Source organism: Manacus candei, unplaced genomic scaffold (genome assembly GCF_025592945.1).
Source record: "Manacus candei isolate 608988 ecotype Guabito, Panama unplaced genomic scaffold, ASM2559294v1 h1tg000148l, whole genome shotgun sequence".
Taxonomy (NCBI): Eukaryota; Metazoa; Chordata; class Aves; order Passeriformes; family Pipridae; genus Manacus; species Manacus candei.
The window spans coordinates 1,559,308-1,575,664 of record NW_026138196.1 but is presented as its reverse complement, the minus strand read 5'-3'; the positions used below and the strand labels follow the sequence as shown (position 1 = coordinate 1,575,664).

At 54.8% G+C, this 16,357-nt stretch overlaps 3 protein-coding genes across 7 annotated transcripts in view; 1 reads left to right on the top strand and 2 right to left on the bottom strand.

Annotated features, from left to right (window-relative positions):
• Positions 1-1,948: 1,948 nt before the first annotated feature.
• LOC127463021 (feather keratin B-4-like) lies at positions 1,949-11,276 on the bottom strand. Of its 4 annotated transcripts, none has more exons than XM_051772002.1 (3): positions 11,200-11,206; positions 7,299-7,321; positions 1,949-3,173 (listed from the first exon to the last, which is right to left on the bottom strand). In XM_051772002.1, the coding sequence occupies exon 3, from the start codon at positions 3,151-3,153 to the stop codon at positions 2,809-2,811; it is 345 nt and encodes a 114-aa protein (XP_051627962.1). In that variant the 5' UTR covers positions 3,154-3,173; positions 7,299-7,321; positions 11,200-11,206; the 3' UTR covers positions 1,949-2,808. The 4 variants fall into 4 exon arrangements, with proteins under 4 accessions (XP_051627962.1, XP_051627961.1, XP_051627960.1 ...); XM_051772003.1 differs by lacking the exon at positions 1,949-3,173 and adding an exon at positions 6,540-7,069; XM_051772001.1 differs by lacking the exon at positions 7,299-7,321 and having other exon boundaries at positions 11,174-11,276.
• LOC127463015 (feather keratin B-4-like) overlaps positions 7,339-16,357 on the bottom strand; it is a 29,949-nt gene continuing 20,930 nt past the window's right edge. The window contains exons 3-4 of one of the 2 annotated variants that reach the window (XM_051771986.1): positions 11,733-11,802; positions 7,339-10,934 (exon numbers count right to left, since the gene is read on the bottom strand). In XM_051771986.1, the coding sequence (XP_051627946.1) occupies positions 10,576-10,934; positions 11,733-11,757 (384 nt within the window). In that variant the 5' untranslated portion in view covers positions 11,758-11,802 and the 3' untranslated portion in view covers positions 7,339-10,575. Of the gene's footprint in view, positions 10,935-11,173; positions 11,277-11,732; positions 11,803-16,357 lie in introns of those variants that run through there. The other variant, XM_051771988.1, reaches the window with a different exon arrangement.
• On the top strand, positions 13,104-14,208 carry LOC127463024 (feather beta keratin-like). Its single transcript, XM_051772008.1, has 2 exons — positions 13,104-13,534; positions 13,774-14,208. The coding sequence occupies exon 2, from the start codon at positions 13,794-13,796 to the stop codon at positions 14,127-14,129; it is 336 nt and encodes a 111-aa protein (XP_051627968.1). The 5' UTR covers positions 13,104-13,534; positions 13,774-13,793; the 3' UTR covers positions 14,130-14,208.

Below are 16,357 nucleotides of genomic sequence, written 5' to 3'. Positions count from 1 at the left end.
TTGGGAAGGTTTGGGAAGGTTTGGGAAGGGAAGGGAAGGGAAGGGAAGGGAAGGGAAGGGAAGGGAAGGGAAGGGAAGGGAAGGGAAGGGAAGGGAAGGGAAGGGAGGAGAGGAAGGCAGGGAGCTGCTGGTGCGTGGAGACCAAAGGAGGCCCAGGAAGAAACCAGGATTGAGTCCCTTTAAAGAGCAGAGGGGAACAGGGGGTGCCCTTAAATCCCCCTGGAATGGTTTGGGTTGGAAAGGCCCTTACAGACCACCTGGATCCAAGGCCAAGTTGTCCCAGGCCCTCCATCCTGGGGGGGGGTGAATTCCATGGATGTGGGATTCGGTGTTTCTTCGCCTCTCTGTGTTAAATTTGATTATTTTCTCTATTTTTCGCAGTTTTTTTTTTTTCTGGGCTTGTCTCTCAATCTCGATTTGTTTAATCACCCTTTCCAACCAGGTGTTTTCTCACCTTTTTTTTGGCAGCTTTCACCCCCCCCCCCCCCCCCCCAGAAGGCCTTTGCTGGGTGGTTTATTGTTGGCCTTTATTCTGGTGGAAATTTATGTATTTACTCAGAACAGGAGGTTTGTTTTGTTTTTTTTTTATCTTCAGGGGCTTATTTTTCCTTCTCCATCAGCTGCTTGTAGGGTCTGTTCATGTATTTATTGTCTGCAGCTGGTCTGAGGGTGGGGTTATTTAATCAGGACGTTTCCCCTCCCTGTTGGGGTTGATATTCCTTGTTGAATTCCATAGGGAGGAGCTCTGAGTGCTTTTATCCACGGATTTACAAGCAGTGAGGGGTGGAAAAGGCAACAAGAGGTGTTGTCCAACACCTCAGGGGAAATGGTGAGTCCACAGGACGTGGAAAAGTTGCATCAGCAAAAGGTGGTTTGATATAAGTTACACTTAATTATAGTTTATTAAATATGATTAATTGTTTAATTTTATTAATTGAATGTTATTAAATTATTTATTGGATTTTATTTAATTTATTAAATTTATTAATTATTAATTAAATTGAATTAAATTTATTAATTATTAATTAAATTAAATTAAATTAATATAGAGTTTGATAAACAGGGATCACTTTGTTACTTAAAATCACATCATGGAATCATTAGGGTTGGAAAAGACCTCCAGGACCATTAAGTCCAACCCACTACATGGGTGAAACACGTAATAAATGCTAACAGATTAACATGAAATTATAATTAATTTTGAATTATTTACGTGGAGAGTGGGGAATGAAAAAAATTTAAGAAGGCTTAGTGGCACTTAATCCTTGATTTGTCCTTGCCTTATCCACAAAGTGCTTCAGGAGGATTTACTACAATCAGAACAGAGACTCAGCTGCAGATTCCAAACAGTAAAATTCCTGCTGTACTTACCATCATGTATTTAAATCTTGGAATCACTTTCCCACTAAAATAAATTCCAGGGAATCATGGAACTGTTGAGGTTGGAAAAGCCCTCAGAGATGGGGTCCAACCCCAACCCACCTTGTCCATCGCCCTGAGCCACTTGGGGAGAGGGGGCAGAGAACTGGGGAGTGAAGTTGAGCCTGGCTGAAGGGAGGGGTGAAGGGAAGGTATTTAAGGTTTGGTTTTCTGTCCCATTATCTTACTTGAAGGTTTGATTTTTAAGGAATTAAAATAATTTCCCTGGGTGGAGTCTGTTTTGCCCAGGATGGTGATTGGTGACTGAACTCCCTGTCCTTAACTCCACTCAGGAGCCTTTCTCCATCTTCTTCTCTGTTTTGTCCACTAGAGAGAAGGGATTGAGAAAGGGGCTTGGTGGGCACTTGGTGTCCTGCAAAGATCAACCCCAACCCCGCAGAGCCCCAAATTGTCAGCAGAGCAGGGTGCCAGGCTTGTCCCTGCCCCTGGTTCCAAGGTCTCCAGGCTATGCCTGAGGAATCCCCAGTGACAGTGACCTCACAAAGGGGACTTGCTGTGGGATGTGAGAGCAGAGGGATGGGGGCTTGGGGTCATGTGCCCAGGTGATGCAGAGCCCCTGGAGAGGGAGGCTGGTGGTGCAGAGACCCCCGGAATGGGTCCCTGTGGGGCCCTGCAGTGAGCAGGGGATGGTGGCCGGGGCATCTCCACCAGGGATCAGTTGAAGACCCACAAGAAGGTGAGATCCTGTCCCGGGGACTCCCAGGCAGGAGGAATGGGGAGCGGGCAGCCAGAGGGACAGTGCAACAAGGGCCCAGAGCTGGGTGAGCTGAGGACCCCGCGGAAGGGTGGGTGGTGAGCTGGACAGCCTGCATGGGTTCCCCAAGGTCCTTGGAGAACAAGGGGACAAGGACATGGGGCCTTGTGTGGGTGGTCCTGGGATGTGTCTGTGAGGGGAGATGGTGTAAGAGGGACTGCAGGTGTTTGTGGTGAGAGCAAAGGGTTGGGGTGTCCCAGGGAGTGTTGTCATGTCAAAGCCTGAGTGTGATGAGTGATGGGCTGGTGTAACTTTGTGACAGACCCTCAGGAGCCAGACAGTGCTGCTGCTGTTGGTGGTGCTGGTGAGATATTTCCTAGGAGGGGTCTTGTGGCCCTTTTCCACCCACCCCGCTGGCCTGTTGAGGCCTGGCTGTGAAGGAGATGAAATTGGAAAATCCCTGGTAGAATAAAGGAGGCAAAGGCGTCTCAGGCTTTGATGCAGGAGAACTTTATTGAGACAACAGAATAAAAAGAAAGGAGCAGCCAGTGGAAGGGAGCAAGTCTGAGGTGCAAGTAGGGCGCCCATCAGCCGAGGTGCTTTGCTTGCAGGAGATATTGGTGCCAGAGTGAGAAGGGCAGGTGCAGGGGTGTCAGCTGTGGTGGCAAGGACCCTCAGCAGGTGCCAGAGCAGCCCAGGCCTGCCAGGCCAGAGCAGCCCAGGCCTCCCAGGCCGTAGCCAAAGCCACGGCCATAGCCCAGGCCGTAGCCTCCGGCCCCAAAGCCGCCGGAGATGGGCTGTCCCTGGACGTTGAGCTCCGTGCCCAGGGCAGCCCCTGCGGTGGATCCAACGAAGGAGCTCTGGGGGAAGGAGGTCATGATGGGCCCTGGGAAGGTGACGCGGACGGGGGAGGGCTGGATGAGGACGGTGGAGTCCTGGCACTGCCTGACACAGGGCTCGTTGCAGCTGTTGGCCAGCGGGGTGGGTCCGCAGGGGCGGCAGAGGTCGTAGCAGGCCATGGGTGTGGTGTGGAGGGGCCCTGGGAGGGCAGGCAAGAGAAGGTGAGAGAAGGTGAGAGCAGAGAGGGGTGGTGGGCAGCTGCGGGCGCTGGGGGTGCTCGGGGCGGTGTTGCAGGAGGGCTGGGCAGTGGGGAGGCTGGTGTGGGGCTGTGGGGAGGCGTGAGGGCTGCTGAGGCTGGGTGCGAGCGTGCTGGCAGAGAGGGGCCAGGGGGGCGGTGTGGCAGGAGCAGGAGGGGGTTGTGAGGGGCTGGAGGCTCACCTGGTGGTGGGCAGAGAAGGCAGGAGAAGGCTTGAGGAGAAGCGTGGCAGGGAGAGAGGCGCTGGGCCGGCTTTTATGCTGCTCCCGCAGGGGCGGCACAGCCTTGGCCCAGCCCTGTCAGCTGGCGGCAGCTTTGAGGAGTTGGGATCTGGGAGGGTTGGATTGTTGGATATGCATCAGGGAGGACTGAATAAACAAACCAAGCCCAAGCGAGGTTTGATGTCATCAGTGAGGTGATTTTGTGGCCCTCGTGTGCTGTGGTTTCTGGATGTGTTGTGGATTGTGGATCCTCTTGTTCTGTGTGACTGGATGTCCATCAGTCATTGTATTGCACCCAGGAATGCTGAGGGAGCCATTTGATGTCCTGGGGAGGCCACTCTCCATCAACTTGGAAAGGTCATAGTCCTTTGGAGCAAGTCTTGAGGGATGAAAGAGAGCTCATCCCCTGGGATTGTGATTGAGATAAAAGGAGAGAACCTGGAAACCTTGAGACTGCTCAGGCTGAATTCAGGCTGGTCCAGTTCCATTCCTATGGTCCATTTGGACTTCTGAAATTTTCATCACAAGGTAGTTGATCATTTAAAGTTTATTTCTTGACCTTCTGAAGAGAGGCAATAAATAAAAAACAAACTGTGTTCGATCTCTTTTTGCCCAGGCTGGTCTGACATTTCCATTCCCTTCTTCCCCATTCAAGCCAGGAGGTTTCATAACGTACAACCCGTCAGCTGTAACTTCCTGTACCTGTGAGCAAAAACTATAATTCGCAGTGGGTGGTCAGTGTACTCTGCTCTCCTCTTCTGTCATTTTGCAGATGTTCCTTTGTGGAATTCTGGGATTCCATGTCCTGCCCTTGAGGCCGCGTCCATCTGACCTTGGGGGCAGCTTTGAGGAGTTGGTTTTGGGAGTGTTGGATTGTTGGATGTGTGTCAGGGAGGGCTGAAGAAACAACCCGAGCCCAGGAGTGGTGTGATGTCATCAGTGAGGTGATTTTGTGGCCCTCGTGTGCTGTGGGCTGAGTGGGTGAGGTGGGGGTGTGTTTTCCTTTCCACAGTGCTCCCCTTCCGTGTGCTCCTCTTGCAGACGTGTCCTTGTGGCGGCAGCTTTGAAGGGAGAGTTGGTATTTGGGAGGTTGTGCCTGGAATGTGCTTGTGGGGGCACCTGGCAGGTGCAGACACTGCCCAGGAGAGGTGGGGTGTCCTCTGTGAGGTCACCTGATGTCACTCACGGGCTGTGGGTTTGTGGAGTTCTGGGATTCCATGTCCTGCCCTTGAGGCCGTGCCCGTCTGACCTTGGTGGCAGCTTTGATGAGCTGGGATTTGGGAGGGTTGGATGGTTGGATGTGTGTCAGGGAGGGCTGTATAAACAAAAGGGCCAAGGAAATTGGTGGTGTCATCAGTGAGGTCCCCCCGTGTCCCTGGTGTGCTGTGGTTTGTGGGGACCTTGTGAAGATGAGGCCCCAAAGGCTGCCAGGCAGAGCTGCCCCCCTGGAGCCCAGGGCAGAGTTTGCAGGGGGTTTGTCAGGCGAGCAGTGAGTGTTGCTGGGCAAGGGGAAGCCCTGCAGGAAGGTTTGCTGTGTCACTGGGTGCACCTGTGCCCTCAGGGCCTGAGGTGCTGCAGCCAGGAATGCTGAGGGAGCTGCCTGATGTGCTGGGGAGGCCACTCTGCTCCTCTTGCCCTCAGCTGCTCATGGTGCCAGTGCCTGGGAGCGCTTCCTGAGGGCTGAAAGAGAGCTCCTGGCTTGGTTTGTGGAGGAAGAGCAGCAGTGACTCCCTGGCTAACTGGCATGTGGTCAGGCTGCCCTCATTGCCAGGGTTACGGTCCCTTGGCATCTCTCCCATTTACAGGACATGATACTCTCTCGTTGAAACTGAATTTCATGGTGTCATTTAGAAAGTGAAGATACAAAGTGGGTTTGGTCCCTTTTTGCCCAGGCTGGTCTGTGACATCAGTTCACTGCTACAACATTCAGGCCATAAGGTTTCATAATTTATAAGCCCTAATTCTTAGTGTCTTTTTCTTGTGAGGAAAAACCTGTAATTACCAGAGGAGGCTCAATGTGCTTCTCTCTCCTCGTCTGTCCTGCTCTGGGTGTTCCTGAATCATATGGAGAAGCCTCAGAGCCTGAGCAGAGCAGCTGCTGGTGGATCTGCTCCAGCTGCTTTTGTGGCTGAGCTGATGTTCTGAACCTTGCACACTGGAGGTTTGACCTCCCCCATTTCCATCAGGATCATGGATTAAGTGCGAGCTCTGCAAGAGTCTGGATGACACCAAACTGAGTGTTGTGGTTGTTTGTCGAGAGGGAAGGGATGGCAGGCAGAGGGGCCTGGACAGGCTGGGGAGGAGGACCTGTGTGATGCTCCTGGAATTCAAGAGGGCCAAGAGCTGGTGGGTTGTGTCAGTCCCTAACAGGGCTCCAGGCTGGTGGTGGCTGGTTTGAGAACAGCCCTGTGGAGAAGGCTTGGAGGGTATTGGCGAGTGAAGAACTGACCGGGAGCCAGGAACGTGTCCTGGCAGCCCAGAAAGCCTCCGTGTGCTGGGCTCCTGGCCACAGTGTGGGCAGCAGGGAGAGGGAGGGGACTGTGCCCCTCTGCTCCTTTCTGGGGAGATTGGAGTTGTGTGTTCAGCTCTGGGAGCCTGAGGAGAAGGAAAGCAGGGACCTGTTGGTGGGATGCAGAGTAGAGCCTTGGGGATGATGAAGGGCTGGAGCCCCCGGTGTCCCTGGAGACTGAAGCCAGCTCAGACTGGGAGTTTGTGTGGGAGGTGTGGGTGGTGTGTCCAAGGCTGTGTTTGGGCAAGGGAAGAGTTTGTGTCCCATTGTGGAAGGCCCTTCTGTACCAGTCTCTGTTGAGGCTTGTGAAATATTTCCTAGGAGAGAGCTGGTCCCTTTCCCACCCATCCGATGGCATCTGTTGCCAGAGCTCTGTGGCAAATGAAGTTCCAGGAGGCTTGGAAAAAGAAAGGATGAGGAGGCATGTGATGTTTTGCTGCAGGAGAACTTTATTGAGACAAAAGAGTAAAAAGGCAAGAAAAGAGTGGAAGGGATCTGGTGTGAGGTGCAGTAGGGCGACCGTCAGCTGAGGTACTTGTGTTGTAGCAGATTTTGCCATAGCCCCAAGCTCATGGCCATGTTTGCAGGCAGCGCAGGCTGGCCCCTTGGCTGCTTCCTTGCTTGGAGCCCTGAGAGCAGGAGCTGGAAGTGCTGAGCCCATTGGAGAGCCTTGGGGTGGAGATGAATCCCTGTTCCATGTGGTGACTTCCAGGTCATGGGTGGTTGTTGTTGGGGCAGTTGTTTGGGGCCTCAGCAGATGCCGGAGCAGCCCCTGTTGGCGTAGCAGCCCAGGCCTCCCAGGCCGTAGCCAAAGCCACGGCCATAGCCCAGGCCGTAGCCTCCGGCCCCAAAGCCGCCGGAGATGGGCTGTCCCTGGACGTTGAGCTCCGTGCCCAGGGCAGCCCCTGCGGTGGATCCAACGAAGGAGCTCTGGGGGAAGGAGGTCATGATGGGCCCTGGGAAGGTGACGCGGACGGGGGAGGGCTGGATGAGGACGGTGGAGTCCTGGCACTGCCTGACACAGGGCTCGTTGCAGCTGTTGGCCAGCGGGGTGGGTCCGCAGGGGCGGCAGAGGTCGTAGCAGGCCATGGGTGTGGTGTGGAGGGGCCCTGGGAGGGCAGGCAAGAGAAGGTGAGAGCAGAGAGGGGTGGTGGGCAGCTGCGGGCGCTGGGGGTGCTCGGGGCGGTGTTGCAGGAGGGCTGGGCAGTGGGGAGGCTGGTGTGGGGCTGTGGGGAGGCGTGAGGGCTGCTGAGGCTGGGTGCGAGCGTGCTGGCAGAGAGGGGCCAGGGGGGCGGTGTGGCAGGAGCAGGAGGGGGTTGTGAGGGGCTGGAGGCTCACCTGGTGGTGGGCAGAGAAGGCAGGAGAAGCTTGAGGAGAAGCGTGGCAGGGAGAGAGGCGCTGGGCCGGCTTTTATGCTGCTCCCGCAGGGGCGGCACAGCCTTGGCCCAGCCCTGTCAGCTGGCGGCAGCTTTGAGGAACTGGGATTTGGGAGGGTTGGATGGTTGGATGTGTGTCAGAGAGGGCTGAATAAACAACCAGAGCCCAGGAGAGGTGTGATGTCATCAGTGAGGTGATTTTGTGGTCCTCATGTGCTGTGGTTTGTGGGTGCTTTGTGCTGACTGGGCCCCCTCTTGTTCTGTGTGACTGGATGTCCATCAGTCATTGTGTTGCACCCAGGAATGCTGAGGGAGCAATTTGATGTCCTGTTGAGGACACTCTCCAAGGCCCTGGAAAGGTCACAATGCCTGGGAGTGCTTCGTCATGGATGAAGGAGAGCTCCTACTCTTGTCTCTTGAATAGGATCGAGAGAGAGGATCTGGAAAGCCAGAGGCCACTCAGGTTGAACTTGTTCCATTGTTGTGCTACATTTGGATTTCTCAAATTTACAGAACAATGTTCTCTTTCATTTAAACTGTATTTTTGGCTTGATTAAGAAATGGAATAAACAAACACCCTACAGGGCTTGATCCCTTTTTTCCCCGGCTGGTCTGGGATTTCCGTTCCCTTCTTCCACATTGAAGCCATGAGGTTCCAGAACTTGTAACCTGTCAGTCTCAGCCTTGTGTTGCTGTGAGCAAAAGCCACTAATTGCTGGCAGAGAGCTGGTGTGCTGCTCTCTCCTTTTGTGTCCTGGTGCAGACATTCCTTTGGGGAATCACCTCTGTGATTCCATGTCCTGCCCTTGAGGCCGTGTCCATGTGACCTTGGGAGCAGCTTTGAGGTGAATGTTGTGTTTGGGAGGATTTGCCTGCCAAGTGCGTGTCAGGCAGGGCTGGAGATGTGAGCAAAGCTTTGGCAGGTGGGTGCCATTGGTGTGGTCAGCCTGTAGCCCTGGTGTGCTGTGGTTTGTGGGTGTGTTGGGAAGAGTGGAACCTCTTCTTGCGTGTGACTGGATGTCCCTCAGTCATTGTGGTGCACCCAGGAATGCTGAGGGAGCTGGGGTATGTTTGGGGGGTCACTCTCCAATGGCCTGGAAAGGTCACAGTGCCTGGAAGGGCTTCCTGATGGTAAAGGAGAGCTCATTCCCCTCCTGACTTGAACAGGACCAAGAGGGAGGAACTTGAGAACTGGAGGCTGGTCAGGTTGTGCTTGTTCCAGTGTTCTGATCCAGTGGGGTTTGTCAGGTTTACAGGACAACGTGCTCTGTCATTCCAAGTGTATTTCTTGACCTCCTTAAGGAATCCAATAAACACACCCACTGGGCCTGATCCCTTTTTGCCCAGGCTGCTCTGGGACGTCACTTCCCTTGTTCCACATTCAAGCCATGAGGTTTCAGAATTTATAAGCCAAAGTTGTAACATCCTGGACCTGTGAGCAAAACCACTCTAATTCCTAGTGCATGGCCAGTGTGCCCCTCTCTCCTGTTCTGTCATGGTGGAGACATTCCTTTGTGGAATTCTGCCCTTCCACATCCTCCCCTTGAGGCCATGTCTGTCTGTTGCACTCTGGAGTTCCCTGAATGTGGCTCAGAGCAAGGAGAATGTCAGTGTTGTCTCCCTGCTCCCAAGCCATGGGAGGAGAGGAAAAGGCTCAACTTGCCCCAGGGAAGGTTGAGTTGCCTATGTGGGAAAATCCCTTCCTGGGAAGGGTTGTCAATTCTTGGCACAGGCTGCCCAGGGCAGTGGTGGAGTCCCCACCCCTGGAGGGCTGTAAAAGCCGTGTAGATGTGGCCCTTGGGGCCATGGGTGAAGTGGTGGCTTTGGCCATGCTGGGGGAATGGTTGGTGTTGCTGATCTTTTGCAGGTGGATCACAGAATCACAGGGTCTACTGAATTGGAAGGGACCCATGAGGATGATGGAGTGCAATTCCCAGCCCTCACAGGACACCTCAAGAATCCCAGCATGAACCTGAGAACATTTTCCAAAGACTTCTTGATCTCACAGCCTTGGTGCTGTGCCCACTACCCTGGGGAGCCTGTTCCAGTGCTCAAGCAGCCTCTGGAGGAAAACCTTTTTGCTGATGTCCAACCTAACCCTGCCCTGACTCAGCTGCAGCCGTTTCCTGGAGTGCTGTCCCTGGTCAGGAGAGTGAAGAGATCGGTCCCTGCCCCTCCACTGCCCCTTCAGAGCTGGATGAGCACAGATCTTGTCAGGGACGCCCTTGGGCAGGAGGGCAGACCTTGGGCACAGGGGAAACAGCTGAGATTCCATTGACAAGGAAGACAAGGATTTTCCAGTGTGAGGGTGGTCACAGAGTGGAAGAGGTGGTGGGGTCTCTGTCTTGAGAGATCTAAGACTGCACTGACCAAAGTCCTTGGACTCCTGCTCTGTGTGGCCCTGATTGAGCAGGGGGGTTGAAGCACTTGCTGTGCAGAGTTCCTTCCAACCAGGAGGTTTGCTGGGAGACTTGAAGAGTCCTGGTGGGGAAGGGAGTTTGTGCACTGTGTGCTGGACCACAGTGCCTTTGGTGTGGCGTGCACAGGTAAGAGTGTTGTTGTGTGAAAGCCTTTGGTGTAGCAGGTGATGGGTTTGTGCCACGTTCTGGAAGGTCCCCCACCCTGTGCCAGTCTGTGTGTTAGTGCTGGTGACACATTTGTTTAAATTGGTCGTGTGGCCCTGTTCCACCTTGCCCAGGGCCTGTTGATCCCTGGCTTTTTGTCAAGTGATGCTGTGAGAGCACTGGAAGAAAAAATGAAGAGGAGTCATGAGAGGCTGTGATGCAGGAGAACTTTATTGAGACTAAAGAGTGAAAAGAAAGGAGTGGCCAGGGGAAGGGATCCAGTCTGAGGTACAAGTAGGGCGACCATCAGCTGAGGTCCCTCCCTTGCAGAAGATTTGTGCAGAGCCCTGAGATCTTGCTGCTCCCCTTGTTGGGAGCAGCCCAGCAGAGGTAGCCAATGGTGTGTGGCTTGTGAGCAGGTGTTTGCAGCAGAGGGGACTGGCCAGAGCCGAAGGGGCGCTGGAGAGAAGGAAGGGGGAGAAGAGGAGGAGGGAGCTGGGCCATGTTTGCAGGCAGTGTGGGCTGGCCCATTGGCTGCTTCCTTGCTTGGAGCCCTGAGAGCAGGAGCTGGAAGTGCTGAGCCCATTGGAGAGCCTTGGGGTGGAGATGAATCCCTGTTCCATGTGGTGACTTCCAGGTCGTGGGTGGTTGTTGTTGGGGCAGTTGTTTGGGACCTCAGCAGATGCCGGAGCAGCCCCTGTTGGCGTAGCAGCCCAGGCCTGCCAGGCCGTAGCCAAAGCCACGGCCATAGCCCAGGCCGTAGCCTCCGGCCCCAAAGCCGCCGGAGATGGGCTGTCCCTGGACGTTGAGCTCCGTGCCCAGGGCAGCCCCTGCGGTGGATCCAACGAAGGAGCTCTGGGGGAAGGAGGTCATGATGGGCCCTGGGAAGGTGACGCGGACGGGGGAGGGCTGGATGAGGACGGTGGAGTCCTGGCACTGCCTGACACAGGGCTCGTTGCAGCTGTTGGCCAGCGGGGTGGGTCCGCAGGGGCGGCAGAGGTCGTAGCAGGCCATGGGTGTGGTGTGGAGGGGCCCTGGGAGGGCAGGCAAGAGAAGGTGAGAGAAGGTGAGAGCAGAGAGGGGTGGTGGGCAGCTGCGGGCGCTGGGGGTGCTCGGGGCGGTGTTGCAGGAGGGCTGGGCAGTGGGGAGGCTGGTGTGGGGCTGTGGGGAGGCGTGGGGGCTGCTGAGGCTGGGTGCGAGCGTGCTGGCAGAGAGGGGCCAGGGGGGCGGTGTGGCAGGAGCAGGAGGGGGTTGTGAGGGGCTGGAGGCTCACCTGGTGGTGGGCAGAGAAGGCAGGAGAAGGCTTGAGGAGAAGCGTGGCAGGGAGAGAGGCGCTGGGCCGGCTTTTATGCTGCTCCTGCAGGGGCGGCACAGCCTTGGCCCAGCCCTTGGGGCATTTCTCAGGCAGCAGCTCTTGCCTGGCCCAGCCTCGTGAGTCGTGAACTGGGCGCTGTTTTCTTTCCCCAGATCTGACCTCTCATGTCCTGCCCTTCAGGCCGTGTCCCTCTGACCTTGGCGGCAGCTTTTAATTGCCAGAATTAGAGACCAGTGGCTTGGTGTTGTGGGCTTTGTTTGCATTTTCTATGTACCTTACACACAAAAACAAGAATTGTGGTGTCATCACTGAGGTCATGCTATGGCACACTGACAACATTTCCTTTGTCCATTATTGCCTCCTGGCTGCAACAAACCTTGCAGGTCTCACTGCCCCTCATAGCAACAGTGCTTCAGTCCCCTCAGTGTCTTGCTCTCCCTGCACTGTTTTTGCTGCACTTTTCTCCACATCTTTCTTTCACTACAGAGCCCAACACACCCTCCCACATCAGACCTACCTATTTCTGAGGAGAGAGGAAGCATCACCTCATCAAGCTGCTGGAAACACTTTTCCCAATGCACCTTTTCCTGCAAGAGTACATGGACAACTCTTGATCTATTTGGTCTTTTTCAGGACAGTAATGGCCTTCTCTTGTCTCCAGTTCATCTCCAGCCATTCCTGCTGGCCACACCTCTTTTTGTGCAGCCCAGGTTGGTGTTCTAGGCTGAAAGTGCACATTTCTGTCTCATGTTCTGCTTTTGGTCCATCAGAACCTCCAAGTCCTTCTCTGTAGGTCTGCTCTCAAGCTGTTCCTCTCCAAGGCTGTGCTCCTGTCTGGGATTGCCCCAGCTCAGGTGCAGGAGTTTGGACTTGTTGCACCTCCTGATGTTCTCATGGTCCCACTTGTCGAGATCCCCCGTGTCCCTCCCGATGGCATTCCCACATTTGGTTGTGTCAACTGCTCCACTCAGCTTCGTGTCACCTGCAAACTCACTGAGGGTGCACTCGGTCTCACTGTCTATGTTATTGATAAAGGTCTTAAAGAGCACCAGTCCAGGGCAGAGCACTGAGGGTCTTCACTTGTCACCAGCCCCACCTGTCCACAGAGCCACTGAGCACCACTCTCTGGCTGTGTCCACCCAGACAACTCCTCATCCAGTTATTTCTCCACCCTTCAAACCCCTATATTTCCATTTTAGAGAGGGATGTCATGTGAGACCATGTCAAAGCCCTTACAGAAGTTTAGGCAGATCACACTGGTTGGATTTCTCTTGTCAACCAAAGGATTTCAGCAGAGAAGGACCTTGTGGTCCTGGCTGAGAATAAATGGATCATGGGTAGGCCATTTCTGGCCATTTTTGGTAAAAAGGGACAGCATTAGGAAAAAAAAATGAATACAGGTTGAGGGAGTCAACCCTCCTGTCCCCCCACTGATGGGGCTCCACAGTGGAAGAAGGACATAGACTTGTTTGACCAAGAGCAGTGCAGGGAAACTGTGATGCTGAAAGGACTGGAGTTGAGTTAATATGAGGAAAAGCTGAGAGAGCTCAAAACTTTTTCAGCCAGGAGGAAAGAATGCAAATGGGAAATGTGAATATGCCATGTCATGACATCACTGATGACGCCCCAATTCTTGAAAGCTTTGCAAATTCCATGTGTCCCAACACATACCATAAACAAGTCATTGGGCTCAAATTCTTGCAATTAAAACCTGCAACCAAGGCCAGAAGGACACGGCCTCAAGGCCAGGACATGACATTGCAGAACGGCAGGAAGGAAATCACACCCACCTCATGACTGTACCACAAAGGTAAAGGCTGTGCTGGCCCTGCGGGAGCAGACCATTTCTCTTGATCCCATTCAAGAGACAAGGGCAGGACCTCTCCCTCATCAATCAGGAAGGGCTCCCAGGAATTGTGACCTTTCCAAGGCATGGGAGGCTGCCCTCCAAAGGACATCAAATGGCTCCCTCAGCATTCCTGGGTGCGACACAATGACTGATGGACATCCAGTCACACAGAAGAAGAGGGGGCCCAGTCAGCACAAAGCACCCACAAACCACAGCACACGAGGACCACAAAATCACCTCACTGATGACATCACACCTCTCCTGGGGTCTAATTCTTTATTCAGTCCTCCCTGACACACATCCAACCATCCAACCCTCCCAAATTCCAACTCCTCAAAGCTGCCGCCAGCTGACAGGGCTGGGCCAAGGCTGTGCCGCCCCTGCGGGAGCAGCATAAAAGCCGGCCCAGCGCCTCTCTCCCTGCCACGCTTCTCCTCAAGCCTTCTCCTGCCTTCTCTGCCCACCACCAGGTGAGCCTCCAGCCCCTCACAACCCCCTCCTGCTCCTGCCACACCGCCCCCCTGGCCCCTCTCTGCCAGCACGCTCGCACCCAGCCTCAGCAGCCCTCACGCCTCCCCACAGCCCCACACCAGCCTCCCCACTGCCCAGCCCTCCTGCAACACCGCCCCGAGCACCCCCAGCGCCCGCAGCTGCCCACCACCCCTCTCTGCTCTCACCTTCTCTCACCTTCTCTTGCCTGCCCTCCCAGGGCCCCTCCACACCACACCCATGGCCTGCTACGACCTCTGCCGCCCCTGCGGACCCACCCCACTGGCCAACAGCTGCAACGAGCCCTGTGTCAGGCAGTGCCAGGACTCCACCGTCCTCATCCAGCCCTCCCCCGTCCGCGTCACCTTCCCAGGGCCCATCATGACCTCCTTCCCCCAGAGCTCCTTTGTTGGATCCACCGCAGGGGCTGCCCTGGGCACGGAGCTCAACGTCCAGGGACAGCCCATCTCTGGTGGCTTTGGCTACGGCCTGGGCTATGGCCGTGGCTTTGGCTACGGCCTGGGAGGCCTGGGCTGCTCTGGCCTGGCAGGCCTGGGCTGCTCCGGCATCTGCTGAGGGCTCTCCACAACTTCCCTCACACCTCGAGCTCCGGCTCTGCCAAAATCTGCTACAACACAAGTACCTCAGCTGATGGTCGCCCTACTGCACCTCAGAACTTCTCCCACTCTCTTCTCTGCCCTTTCACTCTTTCTCTCAATAAAGTTCTCCTGCAGCAAAACATGACATGCCTCCTCATCCTTTCTTCCTCCAAGACTCTTAGAATTTCATTTGGCACAGAGCTCTGGCAACAGATGCCATCGGATGGGTGGGAAAGGGACCAACTCTCTCCTAGGAAATATTTCACAGGGATCAACAGAGACTGGCACAGAAGGGCCTTCCACAATGGGACACAAACTCTTCTATTGCCCAAACACAGCCTTGGACACACCACCCACACCTCCCACACAAACTCCCAGTCTGGGCTGCCTTCAGTCTCCATGGACACTGGGGGCTCCAGCCCTTCATCATCCCCAAGGCTCTACTCTGCATCCCACCAACGGGTCCCTGCTTTCCTTCTCCTCAGGCTCCCAGAGCTGAACACACAACTCCAATCTCCCCAGAAAGGAGCAGAGGGGCACAGTCCCCTCCCTCTCCCTGCTGCCCACACTGTGGCCAGGAGCCCAGCACACGGGGGCTTTCTGGGCTGCCAGGGCACCTTCCTGGCTCCCAGTCAGTTCTTCACTCACCAATACCCTCCAAGCCTTCTCCACAGGGCTGCTCTCAAACCAGCCACCACCAGCCTGGAGCCCTGTTAGGGACTGACACAACCCACCAGCTCTTGGCCCTCTTGAATTCCATGACCATCACACAAGTCCTCCTCCCCAGCCTGTCCAGGCCCCTCTGGCTGCCATCCCTTCCCTCTCGACAACCAACCACAACACTCAGCTTGGTGTCATCCAGACTCTTGCAGAGCTCGCACTTAATCCATGATCCTGATGGAAATGGGGGAGGTCAAACCTCCAGTGTGCAAGGTTCAGAACATCAGCTCAGCCACCAAAGCAGCTGGAGCAGATCCACCAGCAGCTGCTCTGCTCAGGCTCTGAGGCTTCTCCATATGATTCAGGAACACCCAGAGCAGGACGAGAGAGAGGAGAGAGAAGGACATTGAGCCTCCTCTGGTAATTACAGGTTTTTCCTCACAAGAAAAATATATTAAGAATTAGGGCTTACAAGTTCTGAAAGCTTATAGCCTGAATGTTGTACCAGTGAACTGATGTCACAGACCAGCCTGGGCAATATGGGACCAAACCCACACTGTTGTTTGTTTTTTGGTATTCCTAATGAGGTCACGAAATACAGTTTCAATGAGAGAGTATCATGTCCTGTAAATGGGAGAGATCCCAAGGGACCGTAACCCTGGCAATGAGGGCAGCCTGACCACATGCCAGTTAGCCAGGGAGTCACTGCTGCTCTTCCTCCACAAACCAAGCCAGGAGCTCTCTTTCAGCCCTCAGGAAGCGCTCCCAGGCACTGGCACCATGAGCAGCTGAGGGCAAGAGGAGCAGAGTGGCCTCCCCAGCACATCAGGCAGCTCCCTCAGCATTCCTGGCTGCAGCACCTCAGGCCCTGAGGGCACAGGTGCACCCAGTGACACAGCAAACCTTCCTGCAGGGCTTCCCCTTGCCCAGCAACACTCACTGCTCGCCTGACAAACCCCCTGCAAACTCTGCCCTGGGTTCCAGGGGGGCAGCTCTGCCTGGCAGCCTTTGGGGCCTCATCTTCACAAGGTCCCCACAAACCACAGCACACCAGGGACATGGGGGGACCTCACTGATGACACCACCAATTTCCTTGGCCTCTTTGTTTCTTCAGCCCTCCCTGACACACATCCAACCATCCAACCCTCCCAAATCCCAACTCATCAAAGCTGCCGCCAAGGTCAGATGGACGCGACCTCAAGGGCAGGACATGGAATCCCAGAACTCCACAAAGGAACATCTGCAAAATGACAGAAGAGGAGAGCAGAGCCCACTGACCATCTACTAGGAATTATAGTTTTTGCTCACAGCAACAGGATGTTACAACTGACGGGTTATATGTAATGAAACCTCCTGGTTTGAATGCGGAAGAAGGGAATGGAAATGCCAGACCAGCCGGGGCAAAAAGAGATTGAGCACAGTTTGTTGTTTATTTATTGCCTCTCTTCAGGTCAAGAAATAAACTTTAAATGACCAACTACCTTGTGATGAAAATTTCAGAAATCCAAATGGACCATAGGAACGGAACCGGACCAGCCTGAATTC